This window comes from Anticarsia gemmatalis, chromosome 20, assembly GCF_050436995.1.
Source record: "Anticarsia gemmatalis isolate Benzon Research Colony breed Stoneville strain chromosome 20, ilAntGemm2 primary, whole genome shotgun sequence".
Taxonomy (NCBI): Eukaryota; Metazoa; Arthropoda; class Insecta; order Lepidoptera; family Erebidae; genus Anticarsia; species Anticarsia gemmatalis.
This window is the reverse complement of record NC_134764.1, coordinates 1,769,870-1,792,619: the sequence shown is the minus strand read 5'-3', so window position 1 is coordinate 1,792,619 and position 22,750 is coordinate 1,769,870. Positions and strand designations below refer to the sequence as shown.

Here is a 22,750-nt window from a genome sequence, read left to right as displayed (position 1 = left end):
GTTGCGCGGGTCAGCTAGTGAGGATATAAAACTCCTTCGTAGGCGTCTGTAGGTGGAACAAAGAGATCTAGATTTAGTTTGCAGTCTAACCTTGATAGTAATTGAGTTAGGCAAGAGCACTCCAGATTGTAAGATTACGTTGATTGATCTAAAATACGTGGTTCGACGTTTGTTTAAGTAATTGAATTTAAGTGTTTTTGTTGCAATTCTGAGTATCTAAAAGTAAGGTACTCTTAAGGTAAGGTAATCTTAGTAAGGTACGATATTTTCTAAATTAGCAGTGTTAATTAGCCTTTCGCATCGAATTTTCTTTTCGAACGAAATAGTTAAAGGTAACCAAGTTATCTTACTATTTATTTTATTCATTCACAGAACTAAAGTCATCTCGGGGATGCTTAACTCAAGTACAGGTAAGAAAACCACCTATCTATTAATTAAACGCAGCAAAAAGCTATCTCACTATCAGCACACTGGGTAAACAAATTGGGTACACCTAAGTTGCAAACTCCAACCTCACACTTTGAAAACATCACACAAGAAAACATCAATCACTTGAATCCACCTAAAATTACAAAATACATCTTCAAAAACCCCAAAAATGCTTCTATTTGTTGTGTAAAGAATAATATAATTACATAAGAGTATTTAAAGCAAATGAGTTAAACAGTGACGCAACGTGTTCGTGACGGCGTGGTGACGCAAAATGCATTGCATTGCAGCCAATCATGCCTGCCGAGTTTAGGCGTTCCGGCTTTTTACTGTTATGAACTCAAATATTGTAGAAGCACCGACAATTATTTATAAAATGTATTTTAGGTTGTTCGAAATCTAGAGAGACAAACAAATTCTTACAAAAGAATAAGCCCAAAATTTCTTATGATAAGTTTGAAGAAAATTTTGCTTAGGAATCTGTATCTTATTTGTATGTTTGTAAATATCTCCTAGACACAAAAGTATAATGGAGGAGTTATATTCCTAAAGAAAATAAAAGCTATATACTGTGTTATGCAGAACTACTATCGATTACACCAAAGTGTAAAAATCCTCTTTATATAAAGAAAAACAGTTAAATCAAATTAATTTTAGCAGTCTGATATGTTAGTCACATTTTATTTCACGTGCCATAACACGGGAAAAGGATTAGACCTACCAAGTTTTCACTTTATTGGCTTCCCAATCAACAAATACCAGTCACAACCCAAAGCTATTTTCGCACAAATTTCGCAACATAGATCCAATTAAAAGAAACCACTTGTATTGTTAACAAGATAATCCCAGTAAGTGTATTAGACGGTCACGTTTCACTAATCGCCTCGCATCCTTGACTCCTGACGCAATCGAGAATCTAGTGTCGAAATACGTAGAAAAAACTTAAATCTATACTAATATTATAAAGCAGAAGAGTTTGTTTGTTTGTTCGTTTGTTTGTTTGAACTACTGGTCCGATTTGAAAAATTCTTTCAGTGTTAGATAGCCCATTTAATGAGGAAGGCTATAGGCTATATATCATCACGCTACGACCAATAAGAGCAGAGTACCAGTGAAAAATGTTACAAAAACGGGGAAAATTATGATTCTCCTATGTGACGCAAGCGAAGTTGCGCGGGTCAGCTAGTTAGATATAAAATTTAACTCCTCTGTGGTCTAGATGGTAGAGTATACGACTGCTGACAACGGGGTCTCGGGTTTGATCGAGCAAAGTCGGGTCTTTTATATTAGAATATTTCTCAAAATTTGCCCTTTAGATTGGTAGCTTGCCCGATACCTATAAGGCTTGCTTTCTATTACATGGAACTAACGTGGTAAATGGCTAAACGTGGGTGTATTTTATACACCTCCGTGTAAAGTATTACGTAATATAACAGGCTGAATAAAAAATATGTTCTCAATTAATAGTACAGTAGACCCGAGTTTGGTAACGTGCCCGGTAAATGCCTATAGGTACATCTCGTACATCACCTATTCGATTGGATCACAGAGATCATATTCTAATATCCATGTTCGGGACTAACATTGTAAATGGCTAAACGGAGGTGTATTTTAAACCCCTCACACTCTGCCAACAGCTTTGGGTAAAACAGACATGCTCTTATAGAATAGAAAGAAGAAATACTGAATTTCCGGAGAACTGGTTACTTGTTCATATTTTTCAATGTTTCGGTTCAATTGCTTTAGCAATCGTATTTACAGTCTGTTTGCAAAGTACTACATAACACATCTAAATTAAAATTATAACGCACTACTTATATACTTTCTTTCATATAATAATTACTGTTTCTGTTTATTGTAACGTGTAAGTAAAATGCGTGTTCGCATTAATTCCTGTACTCAATTAAATAATAAACTTCTGTAGGTTCATAAATCATAAATAGTTTATAATCTGATTTAAAACGTAGAAAACTTTCCTTAAGGAAATTTTATCAAGCGAATGGAGTCGCAGACAGAAGCTAGTATTTTATAAAAATACACACATATGACAAAAAAATCAATAATCCCTTCGCTACATTAAGCACTAAATAAGGTAAGTAGCCCAAAAACGTCCTATGTCCAAATAAGGTCTATTTCTTAAATTTCCCGCTTCACGGTTTCGAATGGCCGCCAATGTATGTAGAAGTGTGCGAGTACATTAACTATTTTGGGTCCCTCGCTGGTCGTAGATCCAGAGTACGGCCCAAAACATGATGGGAAACTGTAGTGCAAAAAGACATCAACGAGTGCGAGGTTTCCGAAGACGGAGCAGGATCCAGGATGGAGCAAAGTGGAGGAGAAAGATAAGCAAGGCTGACACCACTACCATATGGGATTCATAGTATGGAAGAGAGAGTCAATCGTCTATACGTGTCCTTGTCTTTCCATCATTAAGGGAAAGATAAACGCAAAGTATATATGTTTATTTCCTACGTCTATAGCTTCGGGTAAAACTGCCGTGATATTTACGTTTCCGTCATATTATCGTTAGAATCAGCTTCTGTCATAAAATACAGTAAATAACCTCCACATAAAGTAGTAAAACTGTTGCTTAAGGAAGAAAGCAGCAGCTGTGTAGTCATTTTATTCGCGATACCATTAACCTGGCCCATCAATTTACTTGTCGACCGGACCAGTTAATTATGACTATAAGTAATCACCAGCCGTTTATTACTTCCAAGAACTAATTAGAAGTTGTAATGTTTTGAATAATAAGTAAGTACGTACTTGGTCTAATACGGTATCTGGATTGAATGTAATTTTTTCATAGTTAGGAAGATTTTTGGCAAGTACTTGAAATAAAATTGTAGTTCAAAAAAGTAAGTTTATGAATTATTGTACAGTGAAACCATAGGTAATTATGCCTTTTCTTGTATAAGGAAAATCAATATTCTGAAAATTTATTTGATTAATAATTTGGTGTATGTTCCTTGACTAATGAAATAGACCACAGAACACCTTTTGAATCAAAACCCGCCCTTTTATGGCGATTAATTGATTCATCAACTACCTATTATTTACCCCCGAAAGTACCATTTTATCTACTCACTGTTTGGTACCCCTAATAAGTATGTATTTTCAGTGCTCATTAGTAATTTAGGTGTTACTAGCTGACCCGCGCAACTTCGCTTGCGTCCAATAAGAGAGAATGGGTGAAACTTTTCCCCGTTTTTGTAATATTAATTACTGGTACTCTGCTCCCTTTGGTCGTAGCGAGATGATATATAGCCTATGTCCTTTCTCGGGTATCAAAATATCTCCATAGCAAATTTCATGCAAATTGGTTCAGTAGTTTAGGCGTGATTGAGTAGACAGAGTTACTTTCGCATTTATAATATTAGTATGGATAGGAGGGAATGATGCAGAGTCCATAATTGTCGGAGTGCCATTCGGCTACACAGCTACACCTACCCCTTGGTTTCTGAGGTACATTCAGCGGTAGTTTATCTATTCAATAGCGTTTAAGTTGATATTATGACAGTGTGAATAGATAAATGTGCCTCAGAAACCGGGCACTAGAAGATACAGTATACAGTATACAGTATTACATACATAATATTACATATTACATCTGTTATACCCGACGGTATAGTAAATACGTTTCTCCATTAAAATTATTCTCCTATTGTAATAGAGGGCGAGTCTATTGCCATACATAAGCAAATGTGTCTCATTTTTAATATCTCTTAATATTTACCACAAAAACGATACACCTCGTTACATAAAAAACATCAATAAGCCACTAACCGTGTGCCAGAACCGAATCGATATTCAATCGATTTGTACGGTTTAACGGTTTGAACGGTATTTCAATTTAACCGTGTAACCGATGTACGGGGATCGAAAGCTGTAGCTCTGTAACTGTATCGTGAAATCGACAGCATTGAGGGTTACGTGTCGTAGTTGATGTTGCGGTGAACAGAATGTGCGTGTGTAGTGTGTATCAACTGTTTTGTATGGGTCTGATTGACTATGTTCGTTGGCTGTTGTTTCTTAAAAGAAACAAGGTCAATTTTCTTCCTACTTTTATTCCCAGTTAGAGAGGATAGCTGGGAATATACCGTTTGGAAATGGTGGTTTTATTTTAGTGCCTTTTTAGTAAAAGGGTCCCGTATGGAAACCTACCTATGAGTAGTCTTCAATGTTGAGAGCACAGAGAGAGATGGTCTCATATATTTGAATTGTCAACTTAAGTTTGTAATTTTTTTTATGTTTCTTGTAATTGAATTCGAGCCAGTCCATCAGATGAAAGTAATCCATGCATATACAGATCATAATAATTCTGCTGTACCTAAAAAGCACCCCTCTTACCTATTCCAGAGATTTCACCCAGCAGTGGGCAAGTATCTGATGCGTGAAATATCTATAGACCATTTCTAATAACTTACCTTAGAAGACAAATCGGCAATAATCTCATTCTTCTCATCGATCTGTCGTTCTCTCTCGAGCGCGCGGCGTGCGTGCGCGGCGATGGAGTCCCTCACGCGAGAGCCCTCGAGCGTCGCGTACGCCGCCACAGCGTCAGCGCAGGCCGCAGCCAGCGCGCCACGCCGCAGCGTCTCGCCTTCCTCGCCGTCCAGGGATGTGAGGGACAGGTCTGAATGGAGTCCTGGAAACAGAAAAAGGTTGTAAAATTAGATTTTGTTTTGAGTAAATGTCTGTTAAATCAATGCTTACACTGGCCTGGGCTAAATAGTTGTTGTGATAAGTATTTAAGGAGAGAAATGGAAAAAGCTGCGGCGGGTAAATGTAGATAAATACATTAATTAGGAGTCTTTAAAAAATAGTTTCATCAAGAATGCATGCTCTATTTTACTATTTTTATAGTTTTCGGCAATAATAATTTAGTTTATTCAATTCTTGTATATCTAGAACTATGTGTAACTCAATGTATTACAAAGCTAACTGTACCTTTTGTGAGTGAAACAAAATTTATAAAATTATTGTATTTTCCTTTAAACTATCGAAACTTGTCAAGCTGCTTATAGTTAATGTTAGCGAATAAAATATCCACGTAACGTTGCATAAAGCAATGTGTATTGCACTTTCTTCTTAGCTTAGAGAGCAATAAATCCTAGCCTTACGCATGCATTCCCTTGTCACAATAAATGCCGTCATCCCGTCTTATTACCTATTAGGAATGCCATGACTTTCACTGTTTACTTTCCCATAGCTAAAGTGTTAGCGAACAAATTCGCGGATCATCCATGGCGTTTTGTGACCAACTGGTTGGAGAAACAAATGTTTTGATTACGTATAATTGTTATTTTACTAAAGGATGGATAAAAACCTGTTCATTTAGTTTTGAGTTGCTCAGTGAGTATTAGTTAATAAACGTATCAACATGTAACATTAACAAAATGCGAGCTACGGGTGCTCCTTGTGACATGACTTAGTAGTATTATATTTTCCTGATATTGCACCCCAGACAAAAATCTTTGGGTATTTCGTGACAAAGCTGTACTTCTGCCTACATCCAAGTTGATAAATATGGCACACTTTGAAGATCAAGTTTTGTTTTTTCGTCGCGGTTTTCAAATACTATAGTCTGTCATCTTTATAGCCCTTCTTTACCCCCATTTACTCCCTTAACTAGATCCTAAGCCTATCTGAAGTACATTTTATCAACAGACAAGGAATCCGCCTCGCTCTTAAAAGGAACAGAAGGCGTGGTTTTATGTCCACACAATGGCAAACATTCTCGAAGTAGATACATCCGAATGTTCCCCGCTCCAATAGCCTGCGCTGGTTAGTGTCGTAACAACCATTAAGAACCAACGAGGTGTACACAATTATACACGAAGACTGCACTGCGATTTGGATCTGATTACTATTGTGGCAATTTTGCTAGGTAACTTTTAAATTTAATTTTTAAGTACTTCATTTCTTTGGATAGAATACCGAGATTGGTTCGAAAATGATCAATATTTACGCTACGGTGACGAAGGCTACTGATTAATAAGGGCTGACAATGTAGTACTTTGTATAGTGTCTTTTGGGGCAATACAGCAATGGATAAATTATCTGACATCGACTTATTAACCCCACAACCCCTGGGTAAAGAGGTCTTAGCATGATTAACATCTAAACCACTGGTTTCCTTTTTTATACAATTAGATTTTTACTTCTTGCTCAAAAATGACGTTGCTGGTAGAATATTTTTAAGTTACATTATTTGTACTTGATTAATTTACCTCTACAGTTATTTGAATGCGCAGTTAAAACGTTCAAAATTATAACCGAGATAGTTAAAGCCCAAAAATGTGAGTGCCATCGAAAGTCTCACAGCATTGCGTGTTGTAAATCAGAACGACATGGGACACGTCACGACACACAGCGCATGGCACACCGTGACACCGTGACACCATGGCGCCGTGATGGTAAATAAACTAACCTATTGGATAAAACAGTATGTATTGATATTGAAAGGCGTGTGAAAAAGATTCGTCTCTATTCCTGTGTTAGTGTTGGTTTTTTATTAAAATATGGAGTTAAGTTATTATTTATTGTTCAGTATGTAGTTTTCTACTGACTGTTTGGTTATGACTATTTGTGTCCTTTTGTATGATTGTCAATTCACATTAATGCTCAAGTGTGTTGCTATTATCTATCCTAATATTATAAAACTGAAGAGTTTGTTTGTTTGTTTGTTTGTTTGTTTGTTTGACGCGCTAGTCTCAGGAACTACTGATCCGATTAGAAAAATTATTGCAGTGTTAGATAGCCCATTTATCGAGGAAGGCTATAGGCTATATATCATTACGCTACGACCATTAGGAGCGAAGTAGCAACGAAAAATGTTGCAAAAAAGGGGAAGTCTCTAACCCGTTCACATTTATGTGACGTCAGCGAAGTTGCGCGGGTCAGCTAGTTTAGACGTATTTAATGCATAATCGATGAAGGATGCTTATAAAGACTAGTAAAAGCTCCTACAGAAGGTTTGAATTAAAAAAGTGATGACGTGATGATCCAGCGATGCTGAAGTCGGGACCTCTAAATACCAAATAATTTTGAATTGTCTTTATTTCGATTTGATGAATTCATGACGAATTACAAACAATTTGGACAAAATTAAGATATGGCCAAATTTTATATACCGTATACAATTTGGCACACCTTATAAAAACACTACGCATATAATAAACTTGATACATCATCAGCAATATTTCCGCACAACCCAGGAACCGATCACGAAGGTCGTGCGATTGGCTGCAGAGCACTGACGCACTGACTCATTCACACTATGCGGGTATTAGTCAGTAGGTTAAGAGGACAATAGGCAATATGCAGATAAGTTTTAATAGCGTTTTTAATAATGTTTTGACCTTATTCTTTGTCTCTATTGTCTGAATGTCTGTCCGATATTGTTTTGACCCAAGTGGTCAGTGTTAAAGTGCAATTTGTTGTTTGCCTATCGTGGCCAAGAGTACAATTTAACAATCCGTAGGGATAATAATCTGGCTCGAATGTTAAGAGGACTGTCGTATTTACGTGTTCCCCCAAACATAGAGTTTAGTAATCTTTAAATACTTTTGGTAAACATTTTAATTTGATTTTTTTTTATGCTCCAACCCGACACAACTTCACCGCACTAAAGCGCCACAAAAGCAGTTTCGAATTCTGTTCTAATCACTTTGATGTTTATAAAAACCGCGCTAAGTATAACAAGAAGTGATCATATTCATTAGTATCAAGTAATAATCGTGCATCAATAAAGGTTAATAAACACTCGCGCCGAGAGATGATGAGATGAGCAATCGAGGACATTGTAGCAAGTAATAAATAATATAATAATGATGTCATACATCATTATGTTGATGACTTGATGAGTTCATACACAGTTATTTACTACAAGATTGATGATTATTACAGGTTATATTGTAACACATACGCCTACAGATTCAGAATATAGGGTAATTATTGTAAGAGATAATTTTATTACTTTCATCTGCTTCTCTAAGGACTTGACATAAGATTCCATACTCATTTTATGATAGCGAAAATATGTCTATTTACTTACTAAAATTTTGATGAAAATTTGAATGGATAGTAAAAATCAAAGAAAAGTCTTTCAAAATATCTAGCCCAAAATCTTGCGCAGGTCCACTTGTACACGCGGAAACATTCATGTAATATATTAATTGACTTTTAGCCCGGGTGTCATCACTAAACCGTCAATTAATTCAATGTAAAATACGTTTTGTGCATTAAACCTATATCTATGAAAGCGAAAAGTTGCGAAAAAAAATAATGCGAAAAAGTTTAACTGGTTTAGAATTTAGATACTCATCTAAACTACTGCTCACGTTTCAAAGAGCACTTCTAATCTAAACTTCTGTACAGTGCGTGTACAGTGGTTGCCCTACAAACGGTCACGCGAGCCCCCAACATTTTACTTGGTTGTTTATGCCATTCCGTGTAGGAAGCAGTCCACCGACGTTAATACCAAGTTTAATAATAAACTTAATAAGGAAAGTTCTTTTATTGTCACTTCCAAGAATATTGTGCACTGTGGCACTATATTTGTATTTTATTGTTCAATTTCACTAATAAAGTATGACCTGATATGCAACGTTGAGATGTTAGAAGCATATAACATAGTTATTCTTTTTCTAACTTTAGAAACATGTTAATTTTTACAGAATAAGTGATTTTTAATAACATAAGTATGGGTAGATCGTTCAAATATAATTGTAAAATAATGTAATCAAACAATTTTGTGATTATAAATCAAATTATTTTACGTCTAAAGGTTCCTTAAATCAATAGTGGAACAAATACACTTTGCGTATTAGACACTCCTCGTGTCCCTATTCAAGTGATTTTCGTAGCACACATCAATCTACGTAGCATTAGTTGACAGTCGTAGACCATTGTAGACATTTGTAGACAAACACCTTTGAAACACTGCTACGACGTTTCAAACACCACAATTTCTTAACAACTCTTATATTCTTTTTACCTACATTGAAGACAAATTATTACCATCTTAGAGCATATGTATGCAAGTGTGTTTAGCTGCAAGTAAACGGTATAAGCTGAAGTAATACACTTGTTTAAATATTAAACAATCACTCTTTAGTCGTTGCAATATTGTACGTGATCGGCTCATCGGCGAGGTTAAGTAAAGACTAGAAGAATATATGTAAGTGAAGTAACTTAGGTGATCCAGTTATTATTGTGATTAATTACAGAATCTTTAGGTAAAAACTATACTAATTTCTACTTGTTCATCTATATGCATTAAAATATTATAAAACGAAAATAAGACTTTTGCGATTGTTTGTTTGAAATGAGCTCCGAAACTACTGAACTGAATTCGGTGATTTTAGGAAGCTAAATTAGCGAGTTTAATTCTCAAAAACTTAGCAGTTGATTCGAAACGACGAACTGTGTATCACACAAAAAACTAAATTGTTTCGAGAGGGAATCGAACCCACGACCATCGCAATAGTCGTTTAGTTAGTTTCTTTAAGGTTTAAGTGTAGTAAGTCACCGACCACTTAAACCCTTAAAGAAACTAACTAAATGACCTCAAAACCAATTTTCAGTTAACTTAACCGTATGAGTGAATCATTGCCTATCATTCCATCACCCAGTTCTTTGTAGCAGAAACAAGAACGGATCGATAGCGTCGCGTGTTGTTATCGACGTCTAAACTCAATCGAGGTTATTAGGTATTCATAACTGTATGTGTGTGTTAGGGTAAATGAGTGAGGGAAAAACTTATGTGTGTCTACTTGTAGGGGAACATAACTTGGATGAAACCGCCTTTCGTAGGTATTGCGGTTGTATATTTGCCAAAAAGCAAGTAAATTTGACATTTCAATATTATAGCCCTATATCAGGAGATCCAGTCAAGTGACAGTTTATTATTTTCGTTTAATTGGCCTAAAGGGACAGGAGGCCCTCCTACTTTAGATTCAGAAGTTCTTTAATAAGAAAACCTGTTGTTTGCTAACATGTCTCAACTATTCTCAATCTCATATCTTCATATCTCTAATCACTAGCTAAGCACCAACAGCTATAATTTTATAGGCTGCTGCTTTACACCACTTAGGTAGAGAAAATCTCGAATTTTTTTAAACTAAAATATGTCTCAACAACATTGCCCAAATAACAAACGAAATGTTGACCTAAAAAAATCCACCCACCTGAATCATCATCATGTCCAGTATTCAGCTGTAACGCGAGCGCTCTCAGTTGTTTATACACTTGTACCGCTTCACTCCTCAACCAGCCATCGTCCTGGTCTTCCGGTTCTGCCTCCATCTCCGCATGCAACGACCTGGCCGTGTCTGCCGTGTCTATCGGGTCTGGCGCGCCGATCCTCTCGGCTAACGTGTCGTGGGACCTTTGCAGACGCTCCAGTTCTTTGAGGGTATTCTGGTATAGGTGTTCCTGGGGGAGAAGGTTTTGGAGTTAGTTGGTGTTGGAGTGTTTATTATTATTCTTAAGATTACTTTGTAAAGTAAGAGGTTATGGATGTAAATAGTAGATAGCTAATACTGAAAGAATCTAAACCTATATCTATTTAATGGACATTGGAAATGACTGGCAACGTAATGGTTTTTATGATATTTTTACTTTGAATGATTTTTTCCTATTAGTCAGAATTAGAGAACTTTAAGTTATTTAGTTAGTTATACATGTGACAATTTACCTCCTGTATTTTATTTGCCTTGAAAAAAACATGCAATGATTTTTTCCTTCTCCCAAAAACGAAAACCTGGACTTTCTATAGTCTTCACCCTACAACTTTACCGATGGGCGATACATAAAGTTGTACAAAAATTCGCTGCAGAAGAATTAAACTTCAACATCACTGCTTAATTCTACTTATCCTTGCATAATCGTAGCTCACTAGTATTATGATGCAAATTAACAAACATTTCTAGAACAATTAAGAAGAACGCAAATAAATGACAAAAGTAAGCCTTGAATTTAATGTTTTTGTTACGAATATATAATTATTATGTACAAGTTGTGCAAATATGTGCCAATATTGTCAGGGACGGTAATGAGAAGAATATTTAAATAACATGTCAATGGCGTATTCTTTCGTAATTGTAGCTGTTTTAGTTATTTCTAGACATATTTCAATAGTATTTGAGGTTTAGAAATGTGCTAGAAGCATCTGAGAATGTATTATTTATATCTATTTTGTTTGAAAGTCTGTCATTTTTATAAACGCATGGTAGTATTTAAAATATTGTCACGGCTTATTTAGTCAGCATTGCAGTATAAACTTCTATAAGTACATCGTTGCAAATTCTTCACTGTACTTATATGATTATTATAATTAACCTCATAAACATAATATTGTTAAAAATGCAAAAGCAACTTTGCTACGCTTTAAAATAAATCTTTAGTTAGTTACTTTACCATTCATTCATTATTTAAAAGACAACTCCCGCACTAGGAATTGCTCTTGTGTCGCGGGGACTTTTACAAACATACAAGCAACGGACACAGCACAACTAGACCCGAAACAATTATTTGTGGATCGCACAAATAATTGTCCCGTGTGGGAATCGAACCCACGACCTCCCGACGCAATGGTTGCGGCGTGGTGACCTAAACCACTGCGCCACGGAGGCAGACAAACTCCACGATACCTATTCTTAAGTAAAGTAAAATTGACGTTTAAGAAGTAACCACAATGACCTCCAAAAAACCTCAGTAGAATATAAAACCCTTCTATCAAAGTAGTGTGAACTAAATACCATAAAACCGTCTCCATGACCTCTCATGACCTTCTAGTAGCCACCTTAATGACTTTGCCAATCTTGATACAGTACTACCTCATTTAGTAGGTAGGTACAGTCAGCTTCAAAGATATGTATACTCTGTATTTTGTATCGTTACTTTTTTGTATGTAAATATTAATTTTATTATTGATATTTGTCGGCAATAATACGTTGTGATTGTTAAATTACTTTGAAGTTAACATACCGTAGTTATTTACCTATTTTCATAAAAAAATAATATCACAGAATATCACAATTATCACAATTAAAATAGTTTTTCTATGAACAAACATTGTACACAAAGTACAACAACCAACTAGTCAGTTATGTGTGGGAATCGAACCCATATCCTCTCGTGGCGCTAGTAATAGCGTGGCGACCTTAACCGCTGCGCCACGCGCCATGGAGACAGTCACAAAATGGAAAAATGTACTTTATTTTGGAAATAAATAGAAATTGTTCACCACAAACTAGATAAGTCATATTCTACAGCCTGTATTTTTAACCGCTTGGAAAGATTGTCCTGAGTATTAAATTCGATGTGTTAATTCTTACATATTTTTGACGCTGACTATACTTGTATACAAAGCATCGTTAGTAAAGTGGAAAGTATGGTACAAAAGGGTTCGAATAATAAGATGGCCTCTAAAGTTGCTCAATCCGCGAAACCTTCGGTTTAAACCGAGATTAGTTTTTAATTACTACCAACTATTGTTAAGAACGGACATTGTGAAGTAAAAACGAAATGTTTCTTTGAGATAAGAGATTATTGATAAAGATTGGTATCATTTTAAGATCAGCTGTTTACTAGATGTCTTGAATGTTTAGTTTGATACGATATTTTCTTATATCTTCTTCTTCTTCTTCTCAGCATATGTACATATATGTATTTGTCCATTTCTGGACGTATGCCTCTTGCATATCCTTCCAATGAGCTCTATTTGCGGCGTCTCTCATCCAGGTCGTGCCGTTTCTTTGATATCGTCCGACCACTTGGCAGTTGGTCTACCTACGCTTCTTTCTTCTATACAGATCATTAATTCCTAATCATCAGATCAGTATTTCGATTGCAAATTGAAACTTCCAATGATCGCGTAATCATTTCATTGTATTAAAATTGAAACGCACGATTGTGTGCATCGAAAAATAACACAATCACTTCATTTTCTAAGATCTATATACGGACATAAGTTTCATAACTAATGATACAGCAGTTTTGTATTAGAAATGTTCAATATCGTTCGAAGGTGAAGAATTACGTAATTGTATTCAAGTGTCTTACAAGATGTTATATTTATTTCAATCATTGGTTTCTTTTAGGTCAAGATTGCACTCGAGAGGTGCTAGTGGCGTTTAAAATTTATTTATAATCTTGTAAAGATAATTGTTTTGCCAGTATTGTAAAATGGAATTTTGAAAGACTTGTCTCTGATATTTTGAGCAAGTGCGTAAACTTTAGGAGTCAAGGAAATATCTGTCTTTTTTCTATAGGTGAGTTTCACGACTAAGAATATGATTATTTTGTTATCTTCCTAAGCACAGATACACAATTAGGAATGTTTGTCACTGTAAACGATAGTTATCGCATTCAGATCCGCCTTAATTAACTTTTATAAGAACACTAGCTGACCCGCTCAACTTCGCTCGCGTCATATAAGTAAGAGAATCATAATTTTCCCCGTTTTTGTAACATTTTTCACTGGTGCTCTACTCCTATTGGTCGTAGCGTGATGATATATAGCCTATAGCTTTCCTCGATGAAAAGGCTATCTAACACTGAAAGAATTTTTCAAATCGGACCAGTAGTTCCCGAGATTAGCGCGTTCAAACAAACAAACAAACTCCTCAGCTTTATATTATTAGTATAGATATAGATTTTTTGTATCCTATTCTGTACCACACGCTAATATGTTCTAAAGGAAGATGGCAGGACGATCTCTACACGTTTCTAGAAGGACAATTAGTAATCGGCCGAGGGAATAGGGGCTGAAAGTCTACGGGTGAGGCCTTTGTTCAGAAGAAGAAGGAAATTGTTTAGGCTAAATAAAAAAAGAGACTAATGCTAGATCACCTTGGCCTCCTCGTAATGCTAGCTTATCTATACTAATATTATAAAGCTGAAGAGTTTGTTCGTTTGTTTGTTTGTTTGAATGCGCTAATCTCAGGAACTACTGGTTCGATTCGAAAAATTCTTTCAGTGTTAGATAGCCCATTTATCGAGGAAGGCTATAGGCTATATATCATTACGCTATGACCAAAAGAAGCAGAGTACCAGTAAAAAATGTTACAAAAGCAGGGAAAATTATGACCCATTCTCTCTTATGGGACGCAAGTGAAGTTGCACGGGTCAGCTAGTAGCCTATAAGATTGTTTAAAAGTTGAAATATTAACCAATTCCTGTAAAAGACAATAGCCTGTAATTCCATGAATGAGTGTCATTATCACTAACAACGTGGGACATGTTTTATTCATCCTTCGTTTAAAGGAACTTCGACTTTACAAGTCTTGATATCCGGTGATTATATTATAAAGGTAGGTTTCTTAATAGATGTAGTGTTGATGTTTAATAGGTACTTTTGATAAGAGCAGGTAGTTGTTTTAACTTATTTTTTGTTAAAGAACTTTAAGCTACATAAATTAACCATATAATTTTTGTAGCAATATAGCTAGCTTCAAATATAATTTAGAAGGTTCCTATGTTGGTATTATGTGCTCTCTTTTAATCTATAAATGTCCAAAGCTGGGCTGAGTGGTTGACCAAGGGCTTTACATACCCTCGAGTAAAGCGTTTAAAAACTGTAGCATATTGTATGAAAGGTTTCATCAATATGTTCTTCGCCATCAAAGCAAATGATAACATTATCTATACTAATCTATACTAATATTATAAAGCTGAAGAGTTTGTTTGTTTGTTTGTTTGTTTGAACGCGCTAATCTCGGAAACTACTGGTCCGATTTGAAAAATTCTTTCAGTGTTAGATAGCCCATTTATCGAGGAAGGCTATAGGTTATATATCATCACGCTACGACCAATAGGAGCAGAGTAACAGTGAAAAATGTTACAAAAACGGGGAAAATTATGATTGTCTTAAGTGACGCAAGCGAAGTTGCGCGGGTCAGCTAGTTTCTATATATGTATATATGGAGACAATTAATCATTTTATTATGATATTATTAATATCACATCAAAGCTTACATATAAATGAATGTGTTATTTCAAATTACGTTAGTATCAAGGTTTTCCAATAGCATAGAAGATGGAACTAATTGTTAAAGTGGACGGTGCATCAATACGGTTTGTATGTGCAATTGATTAATTGCTAAATAATCAATCTACTACAATTTAGTCTCGCTTACGAAATAGACGTTGATTGGGTGAATTGTCTTCAGTTGAGGAGCAAACCACAATGAGATTTATAAAATAATTTTTAACTAAGCTTATTAAAAATCAATTCTATGATTATTTTGTTAATTAGCCTAAAATTGAAAAATAGATGTCAGATAGCTGGATACGAATCTACTCCTAGGTTAAGGTTTGGCCTTGAGTTCATAATCAGACTTTAAAAATATATTTTAATCAGTATCATAACTGATAGTATGTATGACAAGTGCCTTGATCATAATTATTTGATTAATTTTATAGGAAGATGGAAAAATATTGCGCCTAAGCTCTATTCGATCTCCTGACCATTGCATATATCTAAAGAAGCATGCCCACTTCCAAATTCCCTATTTCCTTCACAATTCAGAGCACCTTACAAACATTTACCAGTAGTATTTCCTCAATCTCCTTACCTGTTCTTTAAGCTGTCTCTCGAGCGCCACGATCCGGTCGTTGGCCTCGTCGAGCTGCTGCATCAGATTGTCCTTGTCCTGCAGGGAGCCCGTCAGCCTCCTCTCCAGGTCCGCCTTCTTGTCCGTCACCAGCGCCAGCTCCGCTTTTAGAGACTCCAGGCTTTGTACGTGGTCCTGTGGTAATGAAAGTGCATTTTAGTTTTGTGACTATTTTGATGGAAGTTAAAACTAAAATCCATATCCCTAATTAATTTGGGACCTTCTATTGGTTTATATGAATCTTAACTAATGTTATGATTATGTGAAATTGCTAATGCTGTTTTCTTACATCAGGGATTTTGTTAAATAACTTATGGTTTAGGGATTATATTTTTATCATTATCGTAATTGGTTTGTATATTTTTAGCTCTGTAAAGTTAGATAGACGCTGTGAGATGATTCTGGTACATTTTCACCCAAGACTAAAAAGGGAGTTTATTTATATCCATAATGTATTTTTGTGGCTTGAATAGCATGTATAGAAAATAACTTGAAAAATAACGAAATATTCTAGATGTAGTTTGACTAGGAACCAATTTCTATAGATATCTTCATTCAAACAAGTATTTGTAAACTGTTGCCTAACAATGTATTCTCTAATATTATGATTTTTACAACTGGTATGTTCAAAATTACCGTGTTTCACACAAAATGATCGCGTCTGTCACGGTATTTAACTAGTTTGTTATCTGTTGATTGTTAATCTACCTTTACAATTGGATAATACGTTTATTTTAAGATTGGAAGCAGCTTTTAAAACCTTTCATATCAAATTTACTTGTTTATTCCGGTCATGCGTAAATTTAGTTACATATCTACTATTCCAAAAAGCGTAGATTTGGGTGATTACTAAAGACTTTTGGTTTTGTTTTCACAGACCTTAACTCCTACTGTAAGTTGCCATGTCACTTGCATTCGTATATTTTTTCTGATGTCCCGTTTCTTTATAAAGATTACATTTTCCAATATTCAATTTTGTAACATTAACTAATACAACTGTTTGTCCGTAAACTCATAACGAGCATATTTATCTCTTGTAGGGATCGAACCCACAACCCCCAGGGTAATGCAAAGGTCGTGGACCTTCTACCATCTGCAGTAATCTGCACTTATAATAACATATACACATACCACGTTAGTCATATCAAATTCCCTCACAAAAGACATTCATAGACATCATAATTTCCTCCCATCTCACCTGTAAACTGGTCTTCCTAATAGAGCACTGGTCTTTGAGACCCTCGAGCTGTGCCAGCAGGTGTTGTTCCGTGGCTGAAGACTCCTTCAACTGTGCCGTCAGTCTGGAGTTCTGTGCCGTGAGTTCGGCGATGAGGCTGGCTTTCTCTTCATCACGCTGGAACAAGGAGAAAACATAAAATTAGTTATAATGCTTTTAATATGACTAGATTGCAGTTGAAGACGCCGATTTGTTAAATGTGGTTTTGACAGCTTCTGACCATGGCCAAGTGCTAAAGAACTAGTTAGTCACTGTTATTTTGTTATGGTCCGGAAAATTTTATTTGTCACAGATTACATTGCCCGTGGTCAGAAGCTGGCAAAACCATTTTCTCATTCCAAGTAGAGACTGTATTTTAATATTATACCTTAGAAACAACTGACCACTAACCATACGACAAACAAACAAAAAAACAGAAACAACTGTCATAATGAATTATTCCACGTTCTTTGATTGCGATTTAATTAGTTCAACTTGAGAACTTTTGCTTTTCAAGACCGTTGTTATACTGCTAAATAGTAATTAAGTATCATATTTATAATATTGTCACGTATGCAAATAAGTTAAAATACTAGTTAAACTTAATATTACCGCGAATAAAGCAGCAAAAATCACGTTTCCTCATATTCACTTTTAAAATCAGTGTATTAATTTTGTTTTATAGCACATGACACATTTTAAGCGCAATTCACATGCGAGCAGTGTGTTACCATCCAAATGAAATACAAGAAATAAAAAATATCATCAAAATTGGCCCATCCAGAAGAAGTAATGAGGTAACAAAAATCAACCAAATTGAGAACCTCCTCCTTTTTTCAAGTCGGTTAATTAGATCTGCCCGTGCCAATCACTGCCGGATACGTACCCACTTACTGTGTGATTGTCCTTTATAGCCAGTAAAATCATGGATTACATAAAATAAATGTTTCTACCAATGTAGTACAAACATAGGCTACATACCATATAGTACCAAGGTCAGTGCTAGCTTTGATTCGTGAAAAATACGCGGAAAAATATGCTTTGTTATTTTATACATGCGTTCTAAGAATTAGTTAAATGGTAATATTTTGTTGGTATTATAGAGTATCGTTTTGGTATTTCGTGGTATGTGCGTGACACATAGATCTGTGCGATTGTTAGTTGTTTTTGTATATGCTGACACATGGGTCTCTATTCTTTATGATTACTAGCAGACCCGACAGACGTTGTCCTGTCTAATAAATTAAAAATTAATTAAAAAAACATTGTCCAGCGGACAAAATTGTGAATCTAAACCATTCTCAGATCCCCTTGAACACACACAAAATTTCATCTAAATCGGTCCAGTCGGTTAAAAGAAGTTCAGAGACATACACACTTACAGAAGAATTATATTATATAAAGATTACTATTGTTCCTGTGTTTTGGAAGTTAAGTATTAAGCTAGGCGGTATAAAATTGGGTTGATTAGTACGTGTGTTGGAGTCTACAGTTAAAACTGATTAGTTATCTACAATATCTAGTTCTTACCATTTAAAAAGCAAATCATACTATTTTTGTATCTGTTCTAAGGTATATTATAGTTTAAAATATACCTAAAGGATCCACAAATGGATTTGAATTATGACATTCGCATTATTTTCGCTACTGCATTTCTTCGGCTTATAACCTTACAATTTCCTGTCTATCTTCTAAAATTAGCCAAACTTAACGGCATTTTATAAGGTCACTACAACCTTTATCTTAAAAAGATTAATAAAACTAACTACTTAAACCAGGAATCGCAAACAAAGTTAGTTCATTAACTTCAAACGACTATAAAAATACCTTCGTATAAATCTACTAAAACCAAACATTTAACCATTTCTCGGACGATATTGTTCTAACCACGGACCGTAGCCAACTGCCTAATAAACGTAACACCCCTTTGCTTTTACGATTTTCAACCTTAATTCGTAGTGATAAAGGCTTTTATATAAATTGCGAAACGATTTTTTCCGAGCCGTTTTGGAAGGACGTCAAAAGGCGTGACGCGCTTACAACATTGTCTCTTGGATACTTATACGTATTTTTAGTTTATTTGGACAATGAATTAATGGTGTTTTTGGTGGCTTACACAACCATACTAATGAAGGATTTTCAGAATATATATCCAACTAGGAATAGCCTTTGAAAATGATAAATCTATTTTTGATTGCGAGTTGCAAATTACATCTAAATAAAAAAAAAATAACCCGTAACTGTCCTACTGTTGAGTGCTGTGCAGGAGTCACATCTTAGAATGGAGGAAGGGTTAGAGCAAGGGTGTCCTGGAATGGAGAAGGGCTTAGAGCTAGGGTGTCCTGCTGAAATGGGAGACCTTGAGACGACCACACTGGCTAATTTCGGGTTGGGTTAATTTTTATTTAAACGCTTATCTCTGACTGGTGGAGGATTCGAATAAAGATTTTTGTGAATGACAGCCACATTCTTAAGCTATAGGTTATTTAAAATAACGACAAAACCTACGCAAATGAAATAAAAAGTTGTTGTGCCTTATGAGATTTTTAGAAAAATGAATGTTTTATCTAAATATTTTTGTCTTCAAAAGTATACAATGTAAACGTTTTTAATCAGTCATATTTGACCAGATGCGGAAGACGTAATATGACTTTATATAGTGACGTATTTAGTAACAAAGGAATATAACAATAGTTATAAATTATGAACAAATAAATACCAAACTGTAACTGAAATGCGTAAATCGCATTTTTATTATTGTAACGTAATGTACATATCTGGTACGTAATATGTATGGGAAAGAGCACTTATATTTGTTTCCACTTGTACCACCATCATATTTTTTATACGCATTTAATAATATATAATTTCGACTTCGTTACCAGACGTTACTTTTAAAACAAATCCAATGCCCAAAAGAAATCCTCAAAAACTTGAAATATAACAAACCTTAAGTTGTCTTACAATTCGACAGACGGAGCCACTGCCACACCAAATCAGATTGTATGAATTTATGATATCTATGGTCGGGATCCCTTTATTGGTAGAAGTTCACTAATGAACTCTTAACTTTAATATACTGACTATCAATATTGATTACACAACGAAACTGAACTTTCAAAATTGTATCAATCAGTTCCGAAACAAAGAAAGTACCTTGAATTTACCTCCTTGAAAGCCTATAGCCATACAATTGTCCAAACAAACAATCATAGAAACACTATATTTTAGTATTAGCCAACGCCGGTGTCTGGTCAGTAATTGAGGATGTTGTGGACGGAACCAGTACATCCTGGAAGGTGCTGAAGGTTGTCAGTCAATGCCATGGGTTTTATTATTGTTTTAGTGAGGACATATTTGGGTATTGTCGTTGATATCGCCGTGATGATGTTATTAGTGCTAAATTAATTTTGGTGTTTGGTACCAATTTTTCAGTTGAGTAAGGGCCCGTTGTATAGTTAATATTTAAGTTATTTATAAACATATTTTGATCAGCGTTTTTCACAATGCAAACGAAGAGAACATAAGAATAATTACAAAGTACACTAAAGTATCGTTTCTCTCGAATTTAATTGCAATAAGATGAATCAACAGACTTATGATCATTTACAGATATTGTGTGTTCAAATTACGTACAACACTGTCATTCAAGAGTTATTTAACGAACATAGTTTTTTTAAATATCCCTTTAAGTACCTACCCACATAATTTCACCCTTAAAACGTTCAAACAAATGATCAAGTCATAACAGCAACGAACGAGCCAGACAATCAAACAAAAGTGCTTGATACAGGGTGCGCCGTTAATTGGCTAATTGTGGCTGAAAGCTACAGGGTGTAGCCGGTGACGATAAATTCCATGAATTACGTAATTCATACGAAAATGCCGTGACCTTCTGATACGGCCTATGTATAAGCCCTTGAAGGACGATCGATATGAGTTTAAAAGAAAGGTTTTTTTAAACCTAGATATGGTATGGTATCCAGACAAATGTTTAAAGTTGCAGTAACTTGTGGGTCAATGTAAGCATGATTGTATGACCTTAATATTGTGTTAAATTAATAAAGATATTGTGGTGTCCAATTTTATACATATCGAATTAACAATGAAGCCGGTTAAATTTAACGAAAAGACTTACATATTGCTACATTACTATGGACACGAAAAAACGCGTTTATTATATGGAGACCAGCGTAGTAACAGAAACAGTCTGGTGACAGACAGACAGATGGAAAGACAGACAACGGAGGCTTAGTAATCCATTTTTACGCTTTGTGTATGGAATCGTAAAAATATCAATTTTTTTTATTTAAGGTCTTACGACTTTAATTCTAACCTAATGGATCGAACATTTCTTACAACGACTTACAAACTCATAAGTTCCTACACAGACATAATTTGCTCACGATTTGTAAATCATTATAATATTATATGTAGAAAGTGTTAAGTAATAAACTTAGTAATCAACATTGATTTATTACTCGTCATTATCGGTACGTGAGGAATATTGCTAATATTTGCACATCAGACGTGCCATTAATACGGCTTACTTCGGCTTACTTCTTGTATCGCTTTCGAAAATCATTTTAGGTTATTGGTGAAGTGGTATAAGGTGTTACCCATATAGTATATTTGAGGTAATTTTGTTGCCATCAAAGGTAATTGTAAGCCGGGGGAAAAACTAATGAAAGACTGTTTTCAATCTCAGGGTTCGTTTTGACTAAAGATAATATAATAATAAGCGAAAATAAATTTCATCAATAAGCTCAGCCGTACTAAATTATGGTATGTGAGCCGGCCTAAAGTAATTCTATTTTGAGGTGGTTTCTTATCGCATATAACCACGCTACCGCGCCCATCTCTCGTAAAAGTGGCCTCAAACAACAGCCTTTTGTAAACTACATAATATACCTAAAATGGGTGCCAGCGTCCAAAGTCGCAATAAAAACACTAGTGCTCAACACAAGAATCGAACCGCAAATCCTATGAATCAGGCACAGCCACTATCAATTGTGTAAGCAGCTTAACAAAGCTTTGGAATGTCCAAACTCGTGACTATACAAGCAGAGTCCCTCTATCTTAGACATAGTAATTTACCGAAAGTAAAGCCGACCCCTCACGTATTCGCCGGTCATCGATAGTTTTTGTAGTACTCTCGAGTAACGGCACTGACGGGCTTCGTCATACCATGTTTGTTACTAAATTCTATGTAAAAAAATGTTTAATGTGCTGATGTGCAACTTTCTCGTTTAGTTTTAAAATAAATATGGGGTTTTAATAATTTTTATACAGTTCTAAACATTATGCAATGTAAAGTACCATCTGTACCGGTAGTCCAATAGTTTCAAAGATACGTTCAGTAATGGTTTATTTTCTTAAAAGAGAAACGAAAATTTGAATAAGTATATATATTTAGAAGTATATATGTATGTAATAATAAGTATGTTTATTAGTTATTTGGTTACAAGCTCTCCTTAGTTTG

The 22,750-nt window shown here is 35.1% G+C and overlaps 1 protein-coding gene across 1 annotated transcript in view; it reads right to left on the bottom strand.

Annotated features, from left to right (window-relative positions):
- Positions 1-22,750, bottom strand: part of LOC142981398 (bicaudal D-related protein homolog) — a 157,745-nt gene that overhangs the window by 10,539 nt on the left and 124,456 nt on the right. The window contains exons 3-6 of the mRNA XM_076127293.1: positions 17,251-17,406; positions 16,014-16,187; positions 10,623-10,869; positions 4,857-5,077 (exon numbers count right to left, since the gene is read on the bottom strand). Of these exons, the coding sequence (XP_075983408.1) occupies positions 4,857-5,077; positions 10,623-10,869; positions 16,014-16,187; positions 17,251-17,406 (798 nt within the window). The remainder of the gene's footprint in view (positions 1-4,856; positions 5,078-10,622; positions 10,870-16,013; positions 16,188-17,250; positions 17,407-22,750) is intronic.